General features: G+C 36.7%; 2 protein-coding genes and 1 long non-coding RNA gene across 3 annotated transcripts; 1 reads left to right on the top strand and 2 right to left on the bottom strand.

Annotated features, from left to right (window-relative positions):
• Positions 1,043–2,611, top strand: LOC107616375. The gene is made up of 2 exons (XR_002353529.1): positions 1,043–1,210; positions 1,314–2,611. It is a non-coding gene; the product is annotated as an uncharacterized LOC107616375 (long non-coding RNA).
• Positions 2,185–4,225, bottom strand: LOC107618844 (pentatricopeptide repeat-containing protein At4g18975, chloroplastic; the record flags this gene model as incomplete). The annotated part of the gene is given in 6 exon segments (XM_016321019.1): positions 2,185–2,677; positions 2,857–3,069; positions 3,151–3,294; positions 3,380–3,490; positions 3,564–3,647; positions 3,744–4,225. Coding segments are annotated over 6 exon segments (783 nt in total). The 3' UTR covers positions 2,185–2,479.
• Positions 5,773–8,968, bottom strand: LOC107619652 (protein IQ-DOMAIN 1). Its single transcript, XM_016321943.2, has 6 exons — positions 8,792–8,968; positions 8,168–8,251; positions 7,720–8,079; positions 7,142–7,369; positions 6,862–6,978; positions 5,773–6,757 (listed from the first exon to the last, which is right to left on the bottom strand). Exons 2-6 carry the CDS (start codon positions 8,234–8,236, stop codon positions 6,038–6,040), a joined length of 1,494 nt encoding a protein of 497 aa, XP_016177429.1. The 5' UTR covers positions 8,237–8,251; positions 8,792–8,968; the 3' UTR covers positions 5,773–6,037.

Raw genomic sequence — 19,386 nt, 5'->3', positions numbered from 1 at the left:
ATAAGAGAGAATCAAGCGGTGGTTTTGGACAGAGTTTGCGTTGAGACCGATATTGTGGCAGAGGAACAAGAAAGCAAGAAACGAAGAACATCAACTCATTAACACAAGCACATTAATATTAATATATTATTGAAGTATTTATTCTGGATAATCATATTTTCTTTATTTGAGCCTTTCACTTTTCAATAATTATTGAAGTATTTATTTTAAACTTAATTTAAAATTTTAATAATTTTATGTCTTGAGTTATCATTTGTGTTGGAACTTACGAGGGATTTGTCTATTAATTATTATTATTATTTCTCATTTTTTTTTTTGGTACATTGTCTATTATTTTTTTTCTCGAAAGAAAGCATTAAGCATTTCGCGAAAAAATAATGGTTTTTCTGGGGCCTAAATATTTGTGATAATGTCAAATCTACCCTGGGAAAATACGGGCTATACTCCAAGAGTTGGCCCAAAACCAAACTATGGCAAAATAGTTATTAGATTGCTCTACTTTTGGGATTTTTTTTTAAATAAAAAACAAATTTCACACAAAAATAACCAATTTAGGTTGTTCGAGTGGTCAGCTCACTTGTCATGCAGCAATTCATTGGCCAATAACAAACCCTTAAATGGAACTCAAATTTTCATAATTAACAAGAGAATGAGATGAAATTCATTATTTATGCTCATATTTTGTTTCGTTTCATGTTTTAATTTAAAATCTTTGCGGGAATTAGTGCATGGCGAGGGAAGCAAATGCACAGCCACAATTATAGGACACCTGAATCTTTTCAAGATCAAGTATGTGCCTGCTTCCTTTGCTTTTTGACTATTTGCAAAAGCATTTTTTGGCCAGTACTATACTACTAATACTCTCTAACTCCATTAAACTATCATAATCCTTTTTGGGATTCAAGGCTTAAATTCTTTGGTTCGTGGAAATATGTTGTTGCTCTACGTTTGATATTTTTTAGCATATCACCTCCATTATCTCTTTTTTAGTTGATTATCACCTTCATTTTTGGATAATCTAATCTGGTTTTTCCATTTCAATTATGATTACTAGTATCCATCATTTTATTTGACAACTTTTCTCTTGAATGGTTTATCTTACGCGCTGGTATTTGTTGCACATGCAGATTGACAGTGTTCATCAAGATGTTCGTGTGGTTTTCAAAGATGGAGACGCAGTTGGTGCGAAAATCATAGTACATTGAACAAGGTATTTTCAGCATTCTCCATTTAGTTTAATTCAAGACCCTGCAATTGGAGAAGAGAACTGAATAAATGTTGATGATTGATGACCATTTTTGTTCGTTTAGCAGGTACAAGTATGATTTCCCATTCCTTGAAACAAATGGGGAAGTAAGTGTAGATGACAACTGTGTAAGACCATTGTAGAAGCATGTTTTTCCACCAGCATTGGCCCCATTGGGTTGCCTTGGAAGGTTGTTCCCTTCCCCATGTTCAAACTGCAGACCAAATGGATAGCAGGAGCTTTGTCAAATCGCCTTGCACTTCCTTCCAAAGAAGAAATGACTCAAGATCCTGAGACCTGAAGCATTCTACTCTTCACTTGAAGCTTCTGGCACTTCTAAGCGTTACACTGATAATATGGCCAATTACCAAGTGCTTTCTAAAGTTAAAACTTAAAAGCGATGAATGTTTTTAGCTTGTCTCAAATCATATACTTGCTTCCCCAATTCATAGTAACAGTTGTCTTTTTATTTTCTATTGCATTTAAAATTCAATGGACTCGTAACCAATTCTATTTTAATGATAATGATTAAATACATCAAAACGAAAATATTGTGAACCGGAAAGAATATATATTAGCAAGACTTATATTGTGCGTTTGGGATTATATATGGTAATGACTGTGGGAATACGATAACTGGATTGCTAATCAGTCTAGGATTCGTGGTGTTGAAGAATGGAGGATGGAAATGTACAAGTTTGCATCTAAGAACAAGAGGCTGCAACCTGAGTCATACCCTGACGAGTGTGATGACGATGAATTGGTTCTAGAAGCTCAACAAGATTTTTCTAAGTATTTGAACTGATATTGTGACAAGTCAACTGAGAAGTCTCAAGCTGAGCTGTATTGCCATATGCTCTGATCTCAATGCCAGAGTTATACAATTACAACACGGTTGAGTGAATTAGCACATGAAAGTAATAAGTTAGGCATACACGAAAACATAAATAGTTGTTTCATTCACTAATAAAATTGATGATGTTCAGATTACTTGTTTCTATAAATGTTTTCTTTTCAGTTGATGGTAATTCGCTTTGGCAATGCTTCAATCACGACTTGAATTCGGTGAAACATGTACAGTGTTTTTGTCAACCCTAAATTTAACACTACCAGTTATATATGGATGTATTAGCTCTAAATAATTTGGTTCTTGCCGTACTTTGGAGCCATGCCGGTCCAAAATCAAAACCAATCAACTACAAAAATACTGGTGTGCGAAGACAACAAATAAGACTACCTTTTTAATTTTTTCTCAGATGAGTTCCTCCTAGCTTTCTTAATCGATCCTTCTTCTGTGAAGAGATTGCTATATTTCTTCAGTACCCTCTCTTTCTCTTGATGTAAGCCCAACATCTCGTATGCATTTGCTACTTTCTTAATGATGGTTTTATCTCGAGGTTTACGATCAAAAGCTTCCAATCCCTTGAAAAGCTGTTGATGAAAGAACACAAAATTACGATGCAAATGTCAATGCGTCAATCTAAAATAAAATATCAGTGACGGTCCAATGACATTGTAATCGAATATTTGCACAAATTGTCCATAACGATCAAATGAGCATCAGTAGAAGACAACAAAATTGTAGTATATGGTTAGTTTGGAAAACATACCCGAACAAGATCATCCAGCATGTTGTTTCGGTAATATACAGATATCATGAGATGACACAACTGCCAGGGAACCGAATGCAAATCAGTGTCGATTTTGGTCTGCCAGAATTTGTGCGCTTCTTCCACTCTATGGTCCATATCTAAAGCTCGTATCAATTGACCATATGTTCCCATTGTGTTCCCCTGCCCCTTGCTCAGCATCCATTTAATCACCTGAAGAAACAGAGTAATTTATTGAATAAAAGTGAGGTCAAGCTAAATTCCATTTAATCAGCAACAAATCATATCATGTACCTGAACAACCCTATGCCACTGTTGTTGCTTCTCGAGAGCATTCAATATGAGTTTCAAAGAGGCAATAGGGAAGTTCTGCTCCCATGCAACCCACGCATCAAGGGCACCATAAATCGCTTCCTTAGTGTCGTTCAGATCAAGAAGCTGTGTGGCATCGCATTATTTGGTATTTAAAAAAGCAATTCAAGAAAAAAGACGAGCTTGACTGGGCATGACGATAGATACTTACAGTAGAGAGAAGATACTTGTTTTTATCCTTCCTAGAAACGTTGTGGCCAATATAATGATTTGGTGCATCTGTATGTGTAGGTTTTTGTTGGGGAGGGGGATTAGAAATAGCCTGCGAGAAATGCGTTATTTTGTAGAAGTATTTAAGAGTTAGGGGACAAATTGTTGATGAGTGAGAACAGTACCTGTGATTGTGCGGGGTTGAAACGGGATAAGTTGTAGTAACGGTGAGAGGCATGCTTAGGATGAAGTTGAGTGAATCTAGTAACCTATAGAGAATAAATATCCAAAGCAAGCTTAGCACGCTAGTTTCATTCAGTTCAGTTGGACAAACAAGATACATAGAAGAGAGGAGTGGGACTGACAAGATGAGAAAAGCAAGGTGACCTCCACATCATTGTTCGCAATTGCAGCGATGGACGGGATCAACACAGCAACACAAGAAATGAACCTTGGCAATGGGATACCCGCCACGCCCAGAAGGGAGATTAGAATATTGGAAGCAGATTGAGGAAGCGGCAGAGTCTTAAAGTTAAGGAGGCAAATTGGAAGCATAATCTTACCTGTTAGTCACCTTGTTGCCAATTGAGCAGTAGGTGTGGGACTCTCTAATCTTCGAAGCTAGGAGAGAAAGATATTGCGCTGTTTCTATGCAATTTGGGAATGTATTGCGGGTTCTGTTTGGGTCCAGATGCACAATTTTGGCAAATTGAATCGGTACAGCTATGCAGTATTGGTTTAACTCTTTCTTAAGCAGGGGATGAGTTGCACAGGAAGATTCAAAAAAAGTCCTTTTCAGAAGAGACTTAAGCCACTCTGGCTGAAGAGCTTTCTTCACTTTCTTAGCCTAAAAAGTAAACACATCGTTAAACTATATGCTTCAAATTAAAGAGATATGAAATCTCACCCACCTTATTTTTCTTAACAACAATAATAATAATAAAAATAGAAAATTCACTGTTTATCTTCAGTTCTCTGTGCGCCATAAAAGTCAGGTATCCTGCTAGAATGTTTGCATTATGTGGTGACAAGCGTAGTTTGTTCATTTGGACGCACCGATGCATCCAAATTCACTTTGATGCCAAAACAATGTGTCTTTTACAATTGAAACTGAAGAAAGAAATACACATGTCGCCATTAAAATAACAATATCTATTAATTTTAAGTAATAGACTACAATTTGAGGATCACATTGAAAATAATCACTGCCGCAATTCTTTCTGTCTTTGCTCAAGCAGTTTGTTATTCAAATCTGACAACATATCAATTCTCACATTTCAACCGTCGGAAAACTCACAAGACTACAATCTTCAACCAAAATAGAAAATAAGAAATGTTTGGTATTAATTACGTTAGGACTGAATCTATGAAAAAATTGCGCCTTTTAAGAACAACAAATTCAAGGTTCATGATAATCAGTAAAAAATTTCAGCAACACATTCAACTTTCGGCAACAAATTGCTTTCAGCAACAAAATCAGAGTGCAGTGATACAGCAACAAAATTGAAATAGAAAGAAACAGTGGCATTTGTTGAACTCACCAAATCGGGTTGCGCAAAGGAAGCTGACGGCGAGGGAGAAGCTGACGGCAAGGCGAGAAGCAAGAAGACGACAACGAAGACCAGCCAACCGGGACCTGCTGCCTCTGCTGCCGGCGACGAAGGTTGAAGGGAAGTCGCGCGTCTGAGTGCGAGACGATGACGAGGCAGGGAGCGACGATGAGGACCAGTCCCGCGGCGACGACGATAGCGGGGAAGGCGCGCCCAGACGGTGACGACAGAGAGCGACAACGACGACCAAGTGCGAGACCAAGACAGTGAGAAGCAAGAAGACGACGACCACTACCACCCGAGGGGCCAGATGCCAGTTCTGTCTGCTTCTGCCGCCGGCGAAGCGAGCGCAGGGAAGGGAGTGCTTGAGCTGACGAGAGCTTGTCAGACTAGATACGAGAGGCGAGAGACCGGAGATGAGACGAGCTGACGAGAGCTCGAACTCGTGGGAGAGAGTGGCGAGAAACTGAGAAAGAGAGTCGAGAGAGGAGAGAGCGTTGAGGGCTGGGGGTGGTGATCTTCAGCAATTAGGGCTTCAATAGTTAACTAAGTAAAATACTTAGATCATTTTGTCAAACAGAATATTTTTTGGGAGTTATTTTATCGTTATCAATTTATGAGAATTATTTTGTTAAAATCGAAATTTTTTGGACCAAAATAATTATTTACTCTATTATAAATAGATAAAAAATGAAGTTGCTCCACTCCACATGATTAACATTATGTTTTCTTATGGTAAATCACATATCTATGATTCTGTAATGTGTTTTTAATTTTATATATCAAACATGATCACAGCTTGAAACTAGATGTATATATGCAAATACAAATCACACAATTAAAATAATTGCACCGCAGAAGGTAACAAGTGATATACCATATCATATCTACATATATGTTAAGAAAACAAGAAAAAAAAAAGCTGTTTATACATTGATTATGAAAACAACTGAATGTATGAACTGAAAGAAGAGAAAGAAGGTTGATAAATACAATTATCATATACACCACCTTTAACTTTATAGTTTCTTCATGGTTAATTCAGTCATGTATACTAGTTTCTTCATCAATGGTGATGGCATAATAATCTATCTGCTCCCTCCTTTTCTTCACTTTCTCATAGTAGCACCAGCAGCATTGCTCTTATTGGAAATTGTCCCCACCTTGCCTGGAGTAGAAAGCCTTCTTGAATTTGAAGTTGGAGATTGAGACAAAGAGAGTCTCTTCTTTGCTGCAGTAGCAGGACTTGATTTCTCAGATGAGCTAACACTGCTCTTTGCCATATTGAAGGATTTTGAGGCCTTTGTTGCTGCTGCTTTCTTTGGTGATCTGTTCATAGGTGAGTTAAGGAGCTCATCATCCCTCGCAGGCGAAATGGCGATGCTGTGCCTACGGTTGCCCTCCCTCCTAATGCCAAATGCATTCCTCTTGTCTCCATCACCACCCCAGGAACCAAGTTTAGGACTAGCTGCCCTGAGACTCCTTGGAGTGGGGGAAGCTGTAAAAGAGGCTGTGGACTTTGATGGGGTGAGTACATTTGAGGGCGAGTTAAGGCCGCTGCGCGACCGGCCTGTTTTTATGGCCCTAGGGGAGTTCTTGCTAATGTTAGCATCGTCGCGTAGAGTATACAGTTTGGTTATTTCGCCAACTGATAGCGTGCTTCTGGCTGTGCTAATTAGAGGTGCAGGCTCATTGTGTTGGAATGTGCTTTGTCCCTCCCATGGCCTTACAGCCATCCATCTCTCAAGCCAATTCCAGCCCCAGTGAGGATTGTTTGGATCCATAAACGAGGCGTTCGTGCCTGATTTTAGATTGTTCCTCCAAGTTTGCTGTCGGAGAAAGTGATTCAGTTATCCATAAATGAAAAAATCAAAGAAATTCTTTCAAGTCTGTTTATGCTTCTACATGAAAATTAGTCTAAAATGTAGTATACCTGATGTGTCATTGAATAAGCCAGAGCCTTCTCCCTTCTCATGGTAGCAATTTGCCTGTGCAACAATTTTGCTTCAACTTGCTCTTTTGAATCCTTTCTATGATCCCATTCAGCTTGCTATACAAGTATTTATCACTTCATCAGTAAATAATGTAAAAGAAGCATTGAAATCACATATCATGCATTCCAAGATTTTGTTAAGAACAAAAACCATAATGAAAAAACACCAGATCAAGAATGCTTAAGAAACATTCATAAAAATCACAAAAATGCAGCTTACAGCAGCTTGCAACTTCTCAAGCTCCTTCTCCCGTTTCTGCAGGAGCTGGCGCTGAAGAGCCTGGTTCTCCTCAGACATTCTGATCTTCCTCGCGCGAACTTGAGACTGCAGTTTCGAAAGAGTCTGCATGCATTGCAAGGTAGAGGCTGATTGCCTTTTCACAGATTGCCCTCTTACCAATGTTCTCAACCTTGACAAACCTCTCAAGCCTCGCAGTTTTTTCCTCGCCTAAAACCACCAAAACAATGATTGTTTTATTGAAAAGAAATCAAACCAAAGTGCTGTTGCTGTTAGAGACAATATCTACTTGAAATTGTTATGAACATTCCAATACAATCACTGAATAATAGCATACAACAGATCCTAAATATATATTATCCATCAACCAAAATTTTGTTTGGTAGAAAGTTAATTGGAAGTAGTCCTTCAAATGAATGCAAGAAAACTCAAATGTAACAAACTTCTTAGAGCAAAGCAAAATGTATAATAATCCCCTTCAACCAATAATTGATGAACAAACTTCATCAATTGTTCATGCGACATGATCCAAATAGGATGGTAACAATGCAAGTCAATACCAGATATCCGCGGAAGGCTGTCTGAATCATGATTGCTGCTTCATCATCCTTCAGTTTTTCACGGCGACGAGGCGTCACAGTCTTGGGACGAGTAGCCTCAGCCGCGGCCGCGACAGCAGCACCTGCTGCGACAGCAGTAGCCAAGACCAAAGAGAAAGCCTGCTGGTTCGGCTCATTCTGACCTGCCACTCTTGCTTGTTTTGGTTCTTTCTTACGCGGAAGCGCCGGAACAACTACTATTCCCTGCGCTTCATTTCCGGCTTCATTGTGATCATGGTGTCCAAAACATCCTAATTTGGACTTACTATTGCTATGGCTATGGCCATGACTATGGGTTTTCTGTGGTTTTGTGTTCTTTTCCTGAAACAAAGACAAAACGGTTTCAATGAGAATTGAGAAACTAGAACCTTCCTTTGATTTCCAAACAAGATGAAGAGATTATTCAAACCTGGTCCTTTTTGTTTTCAGAACCAAAAACTTTCTTCACAGCAGAGAACCAACTCCCTTTCCTCCCCATCTCCAATTCCTTTAACTTTAAGAAAATGCAGAAGGAAAAATCATATTTTGATTAACATAGAAAGGACCAAGTTCAATCAATTAAAGGAAACCAAAGCGAATTCGGAAAAAGAAGCTTGTGTTGAAAGTAATTAAATTCAACCACGTTACAAAACCATGTAATACTTACCAAATAAAATCTAATGCAGATTGAATTCAATTCCAAGCAAAAATGTTATAAGGAAACAGAAATATGATTAGAAAATGGAAACAAATTATGAAAGAAGAACAACCGATGACATGCATTCATCCATTTCAGTAATTCAATGAACAAATATGAAATGTGGGAGGAACCCAGATAACAGATTTCAAAAAGCCATCAAACCCAGGTCAAAATTTCCAATTTTGAACAATAAAACCAAAGCAATGAAGCAAATTTTGGAAGTAATAATAATCATAACAAAAATAATAACACAATGAACAAATAAATGGGGAATTAAGAACCCACATAGCATATAATAATCCAATGGAAAAACCTTGAAACTAAATTGAAGGTATAGATGGAAAAAGAACACACCTTTGCATGAGAATCAGAGAGATGTCTCTGCAAAATGAAGGTGAAGATAAAGAAAGGACAAAAAGGGAGGGAAGGAAAGAAAGGAAAAAGAGAGAAAGAAAGAAAGTTTCAACAAATGGAAGAAAGAAACCTATTTTACGTTAATAAACACGAATAATTACAAGCCAGGATTTGGTGTTAGGATCCCATTGTGCCCAATTGTGACTACTAATTTTAACCTTGATTATTTTCTCAATTTTAAATAATAAAAGTTAACAGATTCTTCCAAAACAGATGGACAGAAAATCATAATGTAACTAAATTAACAGTTTCCTAAGTTGTCATTTTCTTGGTTCGTACAACTTTGGCTTCTTTTCAAAACCAGTTACTTAGAAAATCTAACAGACATTGTTTGCAACTCAGCCTAATCTTTGTTAAAGACTTGTTATATCTAATTAACTAATTAGAACATATAATTAGAAGACAATGTTATAAAATAAGAATTTAAATTTTATATGTAGACAGTGTAAAATATTTTATATTGTCCAATTTATATTTTTTTTAGATAATTATTTATATATAATCAATNNNNGGGTGAAGTTTTTTGGTTAAGCATTTAAAGTTTAGACAAATAAAAACGTTTTTCTTAAATGTCAATGGAAATCACTTTAATTTTATAATATTATTTCACCAAAAGTAAAGTCTTTAATGGATCAAAATTTAGACGGCCAGAACAGTGTTTTGATCATGATAACAGCATAATATATTAAGGGAAAAATTATAATGGGTCATTGATCTAAAAGAGTATAAGCTGGAAAATAATTTGCAAGTATTCTAATAAAAGTAATATGAAAATAATAGTCAAATCTCATGGACATTTACAATTATACATAACGTATTCACACACGACAACACAGGTATAAATATATGTATACGTATATGATGTATCCATAAACTAAATATAATGAACATCTTGCTCAAATGTCACTTCTGAAAATCATATGCATAAACCTGCAAATTGATCAGTATAGTTTAAGCATTTTGTTGCCCGGTATCATTCATCATAACATATATTAATTTAATTATTTGAATTAAATATATTAAATTATTTAACAATTTTCTGTTATATATAATTTTTATATAAAGATACTTTTAAGCAATCACTATTTATATATATATCTTTTTTCCAACAAAAAAATGCTATCTACCCTTCCCTCGGCTACCTTGATTTTTGGCTTATATATACGTGTAGATAATTAATATTTTAATATTGTTATCAAATTTGGCCACTTATTAGCAAGGTAGAGAAAATTGAGATTTTACGTGAAATCGAACAAGTAAATAAAAAACGTAAAACGTAAAATCTTAACAAGATTTAAATTGTAAAATCGTCAGACATAGTACAAATTTCGTAAAATCGATAAACTCATTTAAAATCGTAATATCGAAAGATTTTAAGAGTTAAATCGAGATTCTAGCTACTATGCTTATTAGGCTAGCCATTCTCTTTAATTAATTTGAAGTTTGAAGCACGTGTCTTTTTTTTAAAGATAAATTCTTAATTTTGTAAAATAAATAATGTAGTGTAGTTAAAAATTATTTAAAATGGTTATAAATTTATACAACAATCAACAAATTAAATTATTCACCAAATCGAAAAAAGAATAGAAAGAAAAAAACTCGTCACAATATATACTTAATTAATAGTATTTGTTAAAAGGGATTACAAGGGGATAGTAGAAATTAAAAAATAAATAAATAATAGAAAAATAAGCTCAAATCATATTCATTTTTTAAGTTTTAACACAAAATAACACTACAAAACAAAAAACGATGAGTATCATCAAATTTATTGTCAGAAAATCGAATAAAATTCAACAGTATATAAATGTCAGATTTTGCGTCGGTATTTATCTATCGAAATAAATCTTGTTGATAACATAATAGCGACAGGCTTTTTTTGTCCGATGGTAATTTCCGTTGAATATAGCGATGGTAATTTTCGTCGGATATAGCGACGGAGTACACTTAGGAAGCAGAAGAGATCCGTTGAATGTAACACCCTAACTACCAAAGCTCACGCTTCCGGCTGCGCAACTCTGATAGCTCGGATATTACAACGACACTTATACTATTTAATACTAAAATATGAGCCTGTTTAAAACTTTAAACCGCAATACCGCTCCCAAAATATTTTCATCCGATAACATACATCCATAAATACCATACAACTTACAAAACTCATAAAGAGTACATCCATATATATATACAAATATATATATAAATAATATTACAAACATAAACCAATACAATCCCTATCCCTCTTACAGATTATATCAAGATAAAGGCGAGGGTACAATAAACCATAACTAAGTCTCAACCTGGAGCACATGGTGGCTAGCCATTGCTACTACCCAGGGAAACCCTCATCTCCAATAGTGGAAGTGCAAAAATCACAATTATCAATAATTCAGCATATACATGCATTCATTCTCATCCATGGATCAACATCCATCTCAGCCATCCGGCTTACGGTTCAGTCCAGAACCAACCAATATTGATAATCACACACAGCCATTCCGGCTCACGGTTCAATCCAGAACCAGTCAATATTCATAATCATACATAGCCATTTCGGCTCATAATAAAACTTCAAACATTATATTTCACAAGCCACACAACAATTCAGCCAAGCCAACATCCATAATCATTCGAGTCAATCAAATAATACATAAGGCAGATACAATCACTAATTACACCATATCTCACATCAGTATCCATATGTAATAATTCCAATAATAAACTGTAGTTTTCAGAAAGTGCCCCTACCTCAAAACGCAATTCCATAAACCAAACGTCTCACAGAGTCCTTTCCGCCTCAACCCGAACTGACGGCAACCAAAACCTCAGCTCCCAGTCACGTGCGCAATAACCATAGCAACACTAATCGCAACATACAATAATCAGGACTCGACCCCACGTTATCAAAACTCATAATTAACCAAACACAACCGAAAACTAACGTGAGGCTTTTCGAAACATAATTTCTTACCGGAAATGACAACACGAAGCAGTTTCGACTTCGAACCGGCCCCGACAACAGCTCCGGCGGCGGCCAGAAGCTTCGGTGGATCAACTAAAAAAAACCGCGCAGCATTAAAACCTTCTCAGATCCAAAATGACCAAAACCGCAAATTAAAACCCTTACCAGCAGAGTTCTCCGGCAATGGCAATAGGGTTCTCCGACGGCAGAGGCAGCTTCGCCCCCTTTTTACCCATAATCAACCACGTCGGAGGTAAAGCTAGTAGTGACGGCGGCGGTTCCGACGGAGGCGACGCCGGCGACGTGAATGGCGGCTGGTTGCGGTGGTTGGACCTCCAGCTCGGCCTCAGCTCTCTATGTCTCCTCTGCTCGGTGTGACTGGACGGCCTTCCTCCCAACGGCACGGAGGTGGCAAACCCTAGCAGTGGCGGCGGTCTTCCCCGGACGACAGTGGCAGTGCGACAGACCGGAGCAACGCGGCGGCAGCGAGCTTCGATCGCGGCAAGGGATGGCGCCGTTCTCCTTTTCCATTTTCGCGCAGCTCCCTTCCTCAAAGCTCGCCTCAATCTCTCTCTCTCTGCTCTACCATAAATGACGGCAACTGCCTCGGTGGCAAAGGTAATGGCGGCACGGTGAGGACGACAGCGTTAGCACACGGCGGCGCAACGGGTCGTGCTCCTCGCGTCACTGGCCCGCGCTCTCCTCCCTCAGTGCCGCGCAGTTTCTCTCCTCTGGGCTTCCTCGACAGCGACGACTCCTCGGCGACGGCGCGGCTAGGAGTGATGGTGTGACGAACAGAGGCGGCGGCGAGCTAGTCGGCGGCAAGTCCTCCTCCTTCTCTTCCTCTTCTCCCGCCGCAGCCCCCTGCCTCTCATCCCACAGATCCCTTTCTCTCTTTGTTTCTTTCTTTCTTTCAAGCAGCTTGCAGCTGCTGCTGCATTAGGTACCCTGGTGTGTACCGGGTCAGGGGAACTGGGTAGGGTTTTTAGGATTAGGGTTTTCCTTATTTGAAAATTAGGGTTAAGGGTACTTTGGTGATTTCAAATAAAATTGGGAATAATGTAGTAATTGAAACCCAAACTAAATCCAACACTATTTGTATATAGAAAATACTATTTGCTCATCAATTTTAAAAATTATTTTCAATAAAATGCCCAAATCTAAAAATTAGAAATAATCTAATTAATTTCTCTATTTTCCAAAATAGCAGTATTAATATTTAAAATATTAATTATTTAATCCAAATCATATAGAAATCCTTATTATTTCACAACTACCAGCTTTATAATTTGAATATAGAAAATAATCCAATAATTGTGGGATTGGATAATGATCATAACTTATCTCAAATCCAATAAATCAAAACTTGCTTTAATTATCTTTAATAAAATAATCTCTTAAATTAAGGCTATAAATAACTGTAGGATTTGAGACTTGATCATAATAAGACTTTTCAAAAGTTCTGGATCTTACATTGAACGTTACCGTCGGATTACGTTGGCGCCATTTAATATGTCTCCGTGCCATCTTACCGTCAGATTATGCCGACGAAAATTTTTTTTATTTTTTTTTAAAATTGGCTAGGCTATTACCGTTGGTGTATTCCGACGGTAGGCTTTTATAATTTTTTTTTTATGAAATTTTCCATCCATATGTCATGTACCCTGATAACCAATAATTGAAACAGTACTTTAAACCTGCTGTGAAATATCAAACATACAAATTATGAACACGGAATAATGGTAATTAAAATATCTGGAACGATGTTAATTATATTTACATTAGCCATATTCAAATTCATCATCTTCGTCCTCTGGTTCACCATCCTTCTCTTCTAATGTAGTTTCCTGACCATCGAACTTAGCTTCCTCCACTTCATCGTCGTCCTCTGGTGTAGTGCGTCGGCATGTAGAATAAGGTCAATGATGTCATCATCCATAACAGCCGACCTAAGGGTGATCAGCTCACCAATATCAACCACTGTTTTTGAAGGAGTTTGGTCATCATTCTGGTAAGGTTTCTGACCCTCTGTCCTATCATCAGACTCGATGCGGCCTCTTGACTTAATCTTAACCACAACCATCCAACTAGACTTGCATGAACCCGGATAAGGCAAATAGTATAATTGTCGTGTATTTTGAGATAGAATAAAAGGATTGTAGTGCTTATATTTCATTGTTACATTAACTTTAGTGATATCTTAGTCATTGTGCTTTCGTGTTCCTTGTTGTGAACTTGGATCATACCATTCACATTTAAACACCCACACCTTGTACGTAGTGCGACTGAAATACTCTAATTCAATTATGTTGTTCAACACACTAAATTCAACCAATCAGAATGACCCTGCCTGAATCATCACGAATCAAAACTCTAATGTGGATGTTTTCTTAGCTAAGAATGTTTCGCAGATGATGCCCTCAATCCAAGCTCTACTCTTCACTGTGCGCTTGAATGAATCAATTATCCTCTCAAATGGGTACATCCACCGAAATTAGACTGGTCCACATAGTATTACTTCATACGGTAGGTGAACTGCTAAGTGTTCTATAACATCAAAAAAAGATGGAGGGAATATCCTCTTTATCTTACAAAGTATGATGGGAATGTTCTTGTCCATGACTGTGAGATTATTAATGCTAAGTTTTGTAGCACATAACTCCCTAAAGAACTCGCTTATTTTTGTGAGGGGTTTCCATATGTTGGTTGGAAGCTTTTTGAACGTCGTAGGAAGCAAAGACTCCATGAAAATGTGGCAATCATGACTCTTTAACCCAACAAGCCTACCCTGTGATACGTTTGCACATCTGCTCAAATTAGAGGCATAACTATCAGGAAATCTTAATCCTCTAATCCACTTACAAACATTTGTCTCTGGTCCTTCATTAGAGCGAACACCACCTTTGGTTTAGTCCACCGCCCGTTATCAAGTTTCTTTAAGTTTAGATCTGACCCTTTGCAAATGTCAACCAAGTCTAACATAGCCTTATCATTATCCTTTGTTCGCTCATCGTCTATTACTACGTGCATGATGTTATCAAACACGTTTTTTTCATTGTCCATCACATAAAGACAATGTCGAACCAAGTTGTCTTTCCAATAAGGCAAATCCTAAAATATACTATGTTTAATCAAATTATTCTCCCTACTATATCCCGGAGGTCTCATACCTGTCCAATTATCGACGATCATTGGCATTCTACTAATACGATGCCAAACTTGCCTACCACCTAACCTTACGGGTGCCTCTTGGTGTTCAGTTGTATTCTTTTTGAACGAGTCTTTGTTGCGCTGAAATGGATGATCCATGTCGAGGAATCCTCGATGACGATCAAACCACGGATTTTTACCGTCATTCATCAACCAAAATGTCTTTGTATCCTCCATGCAACTGGGACATGCCATTTTGCCCTAAGTGGACCAACCTAACAATATCTCGTATGCAAAAAAATCGTTAATGGTGCACATCAACGCAGCACACATTTAAAAGTTTGTCTTTGTTGAAATATCATACGCTTCTACCCCATGGGTCTACAGCTCTTTCAACTCATCCACCAATGGCTGCATGTAGACATCTATTGTGGCCTTTAAATTGCTGGGACCAGGTATGATGCAAGTTAGGAACATGTATGGGTCCTTCATGCACATTTCGGGACTCAGGTTATAAGGAGTAACCACTACAGGCCAACAAGAATACGCGTTGCCGAAATTAGAATTCGGTGCCAACCCGTCAGAGCTCAAAGCTAATCTAACGTTTTTCGACTTGCTCACAAATGTAGGATAGACCCGATCAAAATATTTCCATACTTCTCCGTGTGACAGATGCGTCATGATTCTATCATCTCTCTTGTTGTTGCTATGCCAGGTCATGTGAGGGGTCAAACTCATCGATACATACAATCATTTTAGCCTAGGAATTTAAGGCAAGTAGTGCATCCATTTCATTGGAACTCTCTTTAACCGGAATTTACCAATCTATTCTCTTTCAACTTGAAACCTCGGTGATCTACAGAATCTGCATTCAGTTAGGTTTGTATACCCCTGTAATATAGCATACAACTATTCAAACAACAATCAATTTTCACCGAATTTAGACCTAATTTCAAAACTAGTTTCTTTGCTTCGTAGTGGTTACAAGGGATGTCAATGGTCCCGACAAGTACCAGTTTGTTACACATGGTGGCCCACTTATCAAAAGACTCTTGGGTATGATTTGACTCCGACTTAATACTCATCATTCTAATATATACAGACAACTCTGAATGAATACAACCCTCAAACAACAGTCTCACAGCAGATTCTAACAGATGATAAGATCTCTTTGCCTCCGGGTTAGGCTCTTGTTCAATCTCTTCCAATTCCATAACACCTGTTACATCAAACACCATCTCGTTGTACCTTTCTTAGTTACTCTCCCAAGCCATTTCTTCCATATTTAGTTCTCTCACCATCCGAACCCTCTCGTTGATCGACAATTGGACCTATTCAAATTCGAGGCAGATCGGTTAATTCCTTGATCGTCCACTTCTCTGTGTGTCATCCACATCCAATACCCATCCATCAAAACCGTTATGATAGATGAAGCGTTATATCCGCAAGTCCTAACCACTTAGTCAGCCAATACTTTTCACACAGACACCTGGAAAGCCCTTCAGACAAAAACGATTTCATGCTAAAGACATGCGCAACAAATGCGTCAATTCCCTTAAAAGATTCAGGGTTTAAACTCCCTCCACCATTATCCCTATCATACATCCATAGACGATGACTTTGAATCATATTAAAATACACACCCTAGATTTCAATGAACAACACAAATTATTATATGTTTTAGAATATTCGGCAGAGTGTATCCTATAATTAAAATCTTCCGTCAAATACAATTATCATTTTCTGACAAACTAAACATGTTCTAAAACAAATTAAACAAAATTTTGGCAAAACTTTCTCTTAATTCAGAGACATCCATCAAATAAAGATAACAATTTTTGTAGAGAAAACAACAGTAGACATAAATTAGAACAAACACGAATTCAATAACACGTCAAATCCTAAGCATTCTAGTGTGCAACCCCTTATAACTCCATAATTTTCTAGTAAACTTAAAAATTGATTATAGTTAGAGATAGAAAACCTACATGGAACACGGATGCATAGAATACGATAGAAGCAAAATCCAATGATCTCAGGGATATAGCACTGTCCTAATAAAAAAACTTATTAAACTTATAAGGTGAAACTAATTAATTCAATAAACTACACATAGTCTTCTAATAATATCGATCACTCTTAATCTCACTCTACTTAATCTTTTGTTACTTAATTTAATTTCTATTTACATTAAATTAACATAAAAAATCCTAATAATAAACTTTATTACCCTAATTTAATCAATATTTGATAATAAAATACATAACAAAACCCTAAACTAAAAAAAAAATAAAAAAACTAAAAATCCTAAACCAAATTAAACCCTAATCACAAACTTCATTACCTTAATTTAATCAATAATTTAATAATAAAATACATAACAAAACCCTAAACTAATAAAAAAATCTAAAAAAAAAAACTAAAAATCCTAAATCAAATTAAATCCTAATCACAAACTTCATTACTCTAATTTAATCAATAATTTGGTAAAACAACAAACAAAATGCTAAATTCACAAAAAATCTGAAAGACCCTAAAAAAAACTATGCCAAATTCTAATCATAAACTTCATTACACTAATTTAATCAATAATTTCAAAAACAACTTAACCAAAAAATTCTAAACTCATATAAGAATACTAAAAAAATAAAAAATATTCCAAAATTACCTCTGTTGGTCACTGCAGAATGGTGGAGGCATGATGGTAACAGGAGGCGGCAGTGACCACAGACGCGAATAGTGGCGGCGTTTCCAACACCTCCAGCACTGACCGAGAGCTCCAGCAGCGAGAATGTCAAGTGGCGGAGGCGGCAGCGGAGTCTCCAGTAGATGGCATCAATGCCGACAGCTTCAGCGGCGAGGAGACACCATGAGAGGAGAAAGAGAGTGAGTTTAGAGAACTGAGGGGGGGGGTTTGCGTTTGAAATTTAACCCAATATTATCGTTGGATTTACTGGCGGAACCTTCCGACAAAAAATTGTTTAAATGCAGCGTTTTACTAAAGTGACTTACTATCAACGATATCCAACTGTAGATCCGCGACCGGTATTCTTGGTGCTAAAAAAATAATATTTCGCTATCCTAGGAAAAGTAAGTCTAACATAAAACTTAAACAATTGATTATAGTTTGAGATAGAAAACCTACCTAGAATACGAATGCACAGAATACGATAGAAGCGAAATCCAATTGATCTCAGAGATATAGCACTATCCTAATAAAAGAAAAAAACTTATTAAACTCACAAGGTAAAACTAATTAATTCAACAAACTACACAAAGTCTTCTAATAATCTCGATCACTCTTAATCTCACTCTACTTAATCTTTTGCTACTTAATTTAATTTTTATTTACATTAAATTAACATAAGAAATCCTAATCACAAACTTCATTACCCTAATTTAATCAATATTTAATAATAAAATACATAACAAAATCTTAAATTAAAAAAAATTGAAAAAACTAAAAACCCTAAATCAAATTAAACCCTAATCACAAACTTCATTATCCTAATTTAATCAATAATTTAATAATAAAATACATAACAAAATTCTAAACTAAAAAAAATCTGAAAAAAAAAAACTAAAAATCCTAAACCAAATTAAACCTTAATCACAAACTTCATTACTCTAATTTAATCAATAATTTGGTAAAATAACTAACAAAAACCTAAATTCACAAAAAATCTGAAAGACACTAAAAAAATTATAACAAATCCTAATCCTAAACTTCATTACACTAATTTACTCAATAATTTCAAAAACAACTTAACCAAAAAAATTCTAAACTCACATAAAAATTCTAAAAACATAAAAAATATTCCAAAATTATCTCTATTGGTCGCTGTAGAATGGTGGAAACGTGGTGGTAACAAGAGGTGGGAGTGACAATGACCACGTCCCTATCGTTGACGGCAGTGACCACAGACGCGAACAGCAGTGGCATTTCCAACGCCTCCAGCACTGACCGAGAGCTCCAGTGCCGACAGTTTCAGCGGCGAGGAGACACTATGCGAGAAGAGAGAGAGAGAGTGATTTCAGAGAAGTGAGGGGGAGGGATTCACGTTTGAAATTTAACCCAATATTATCGTTGAATTTACCGGCGGAATCTTCCGATAAAAAATTGTTTCAATGTAGTGTTTTACTAAAGTGACTTATCGTCGACAAAATTCGATTGTAGATCCGCGGCCAGTATTCTTGGTGCCAAAAAAATAATATTTCGCGCCACTTATCACCATCGTGAAATCCGATAGTAAACAATTCATGTAACCAAATATAGCTTGTATCTGACGCAAAAATCAATGCTAAATTCGATAGTAATAGACGTTGCTAAATCCGACGGATATTTCGACAATATTAAGCGTTTTTTTTTTATAGTGTAAATAGCACTTAATCATCTTTATCTATATATATATAAAGAGTTTAG

This window comes from Arachis ipaensis, chromosome B09 (assembly GCF_000816755.2).
Source record: "Arachis ipaensis cultivar K30076 chromosome B09, Araip1.1, whole genome shotgun sequence".
Taxonomy (NCBI): Eukaryota; Viridiplantae; Streptophyta; class Magnoliopsida; order Fabales; family Fabaceae; genus Arachis; species Arachis ipaensis.
This window is presented reverse-complemented; position numbering and strand designations above follow the sequence as displayed.

What these genes read in the sequence shown, in the direction of transcription:
- LOC107619652 (XM_016321943.2), bottom strand. Translation starts at nt 8,236, where the DNA reads ATGGGGAGGAAAGGGAGTTGGTTCTCTGCTGTGAAGAAAGTTTTTGGT. An exon ending in CTGAAAACAAAAAGGACCAG is followed by an intron (nt 8,080 to 8,167) that starts GTTTGAATAATC and finishes TCTTTGTTTCAG; the next exon opens with GAAAAGAACACAAAACCACA. An exon ending in CAGCCTTCCGCGGATATCTG is followed by an intron (nt 7,370 to 7,719) that starts GTATTGACTTGC and finishes TGGTGGTTTTAG; the next exon opens with GCGAGGAAAAAACTGCGAGG.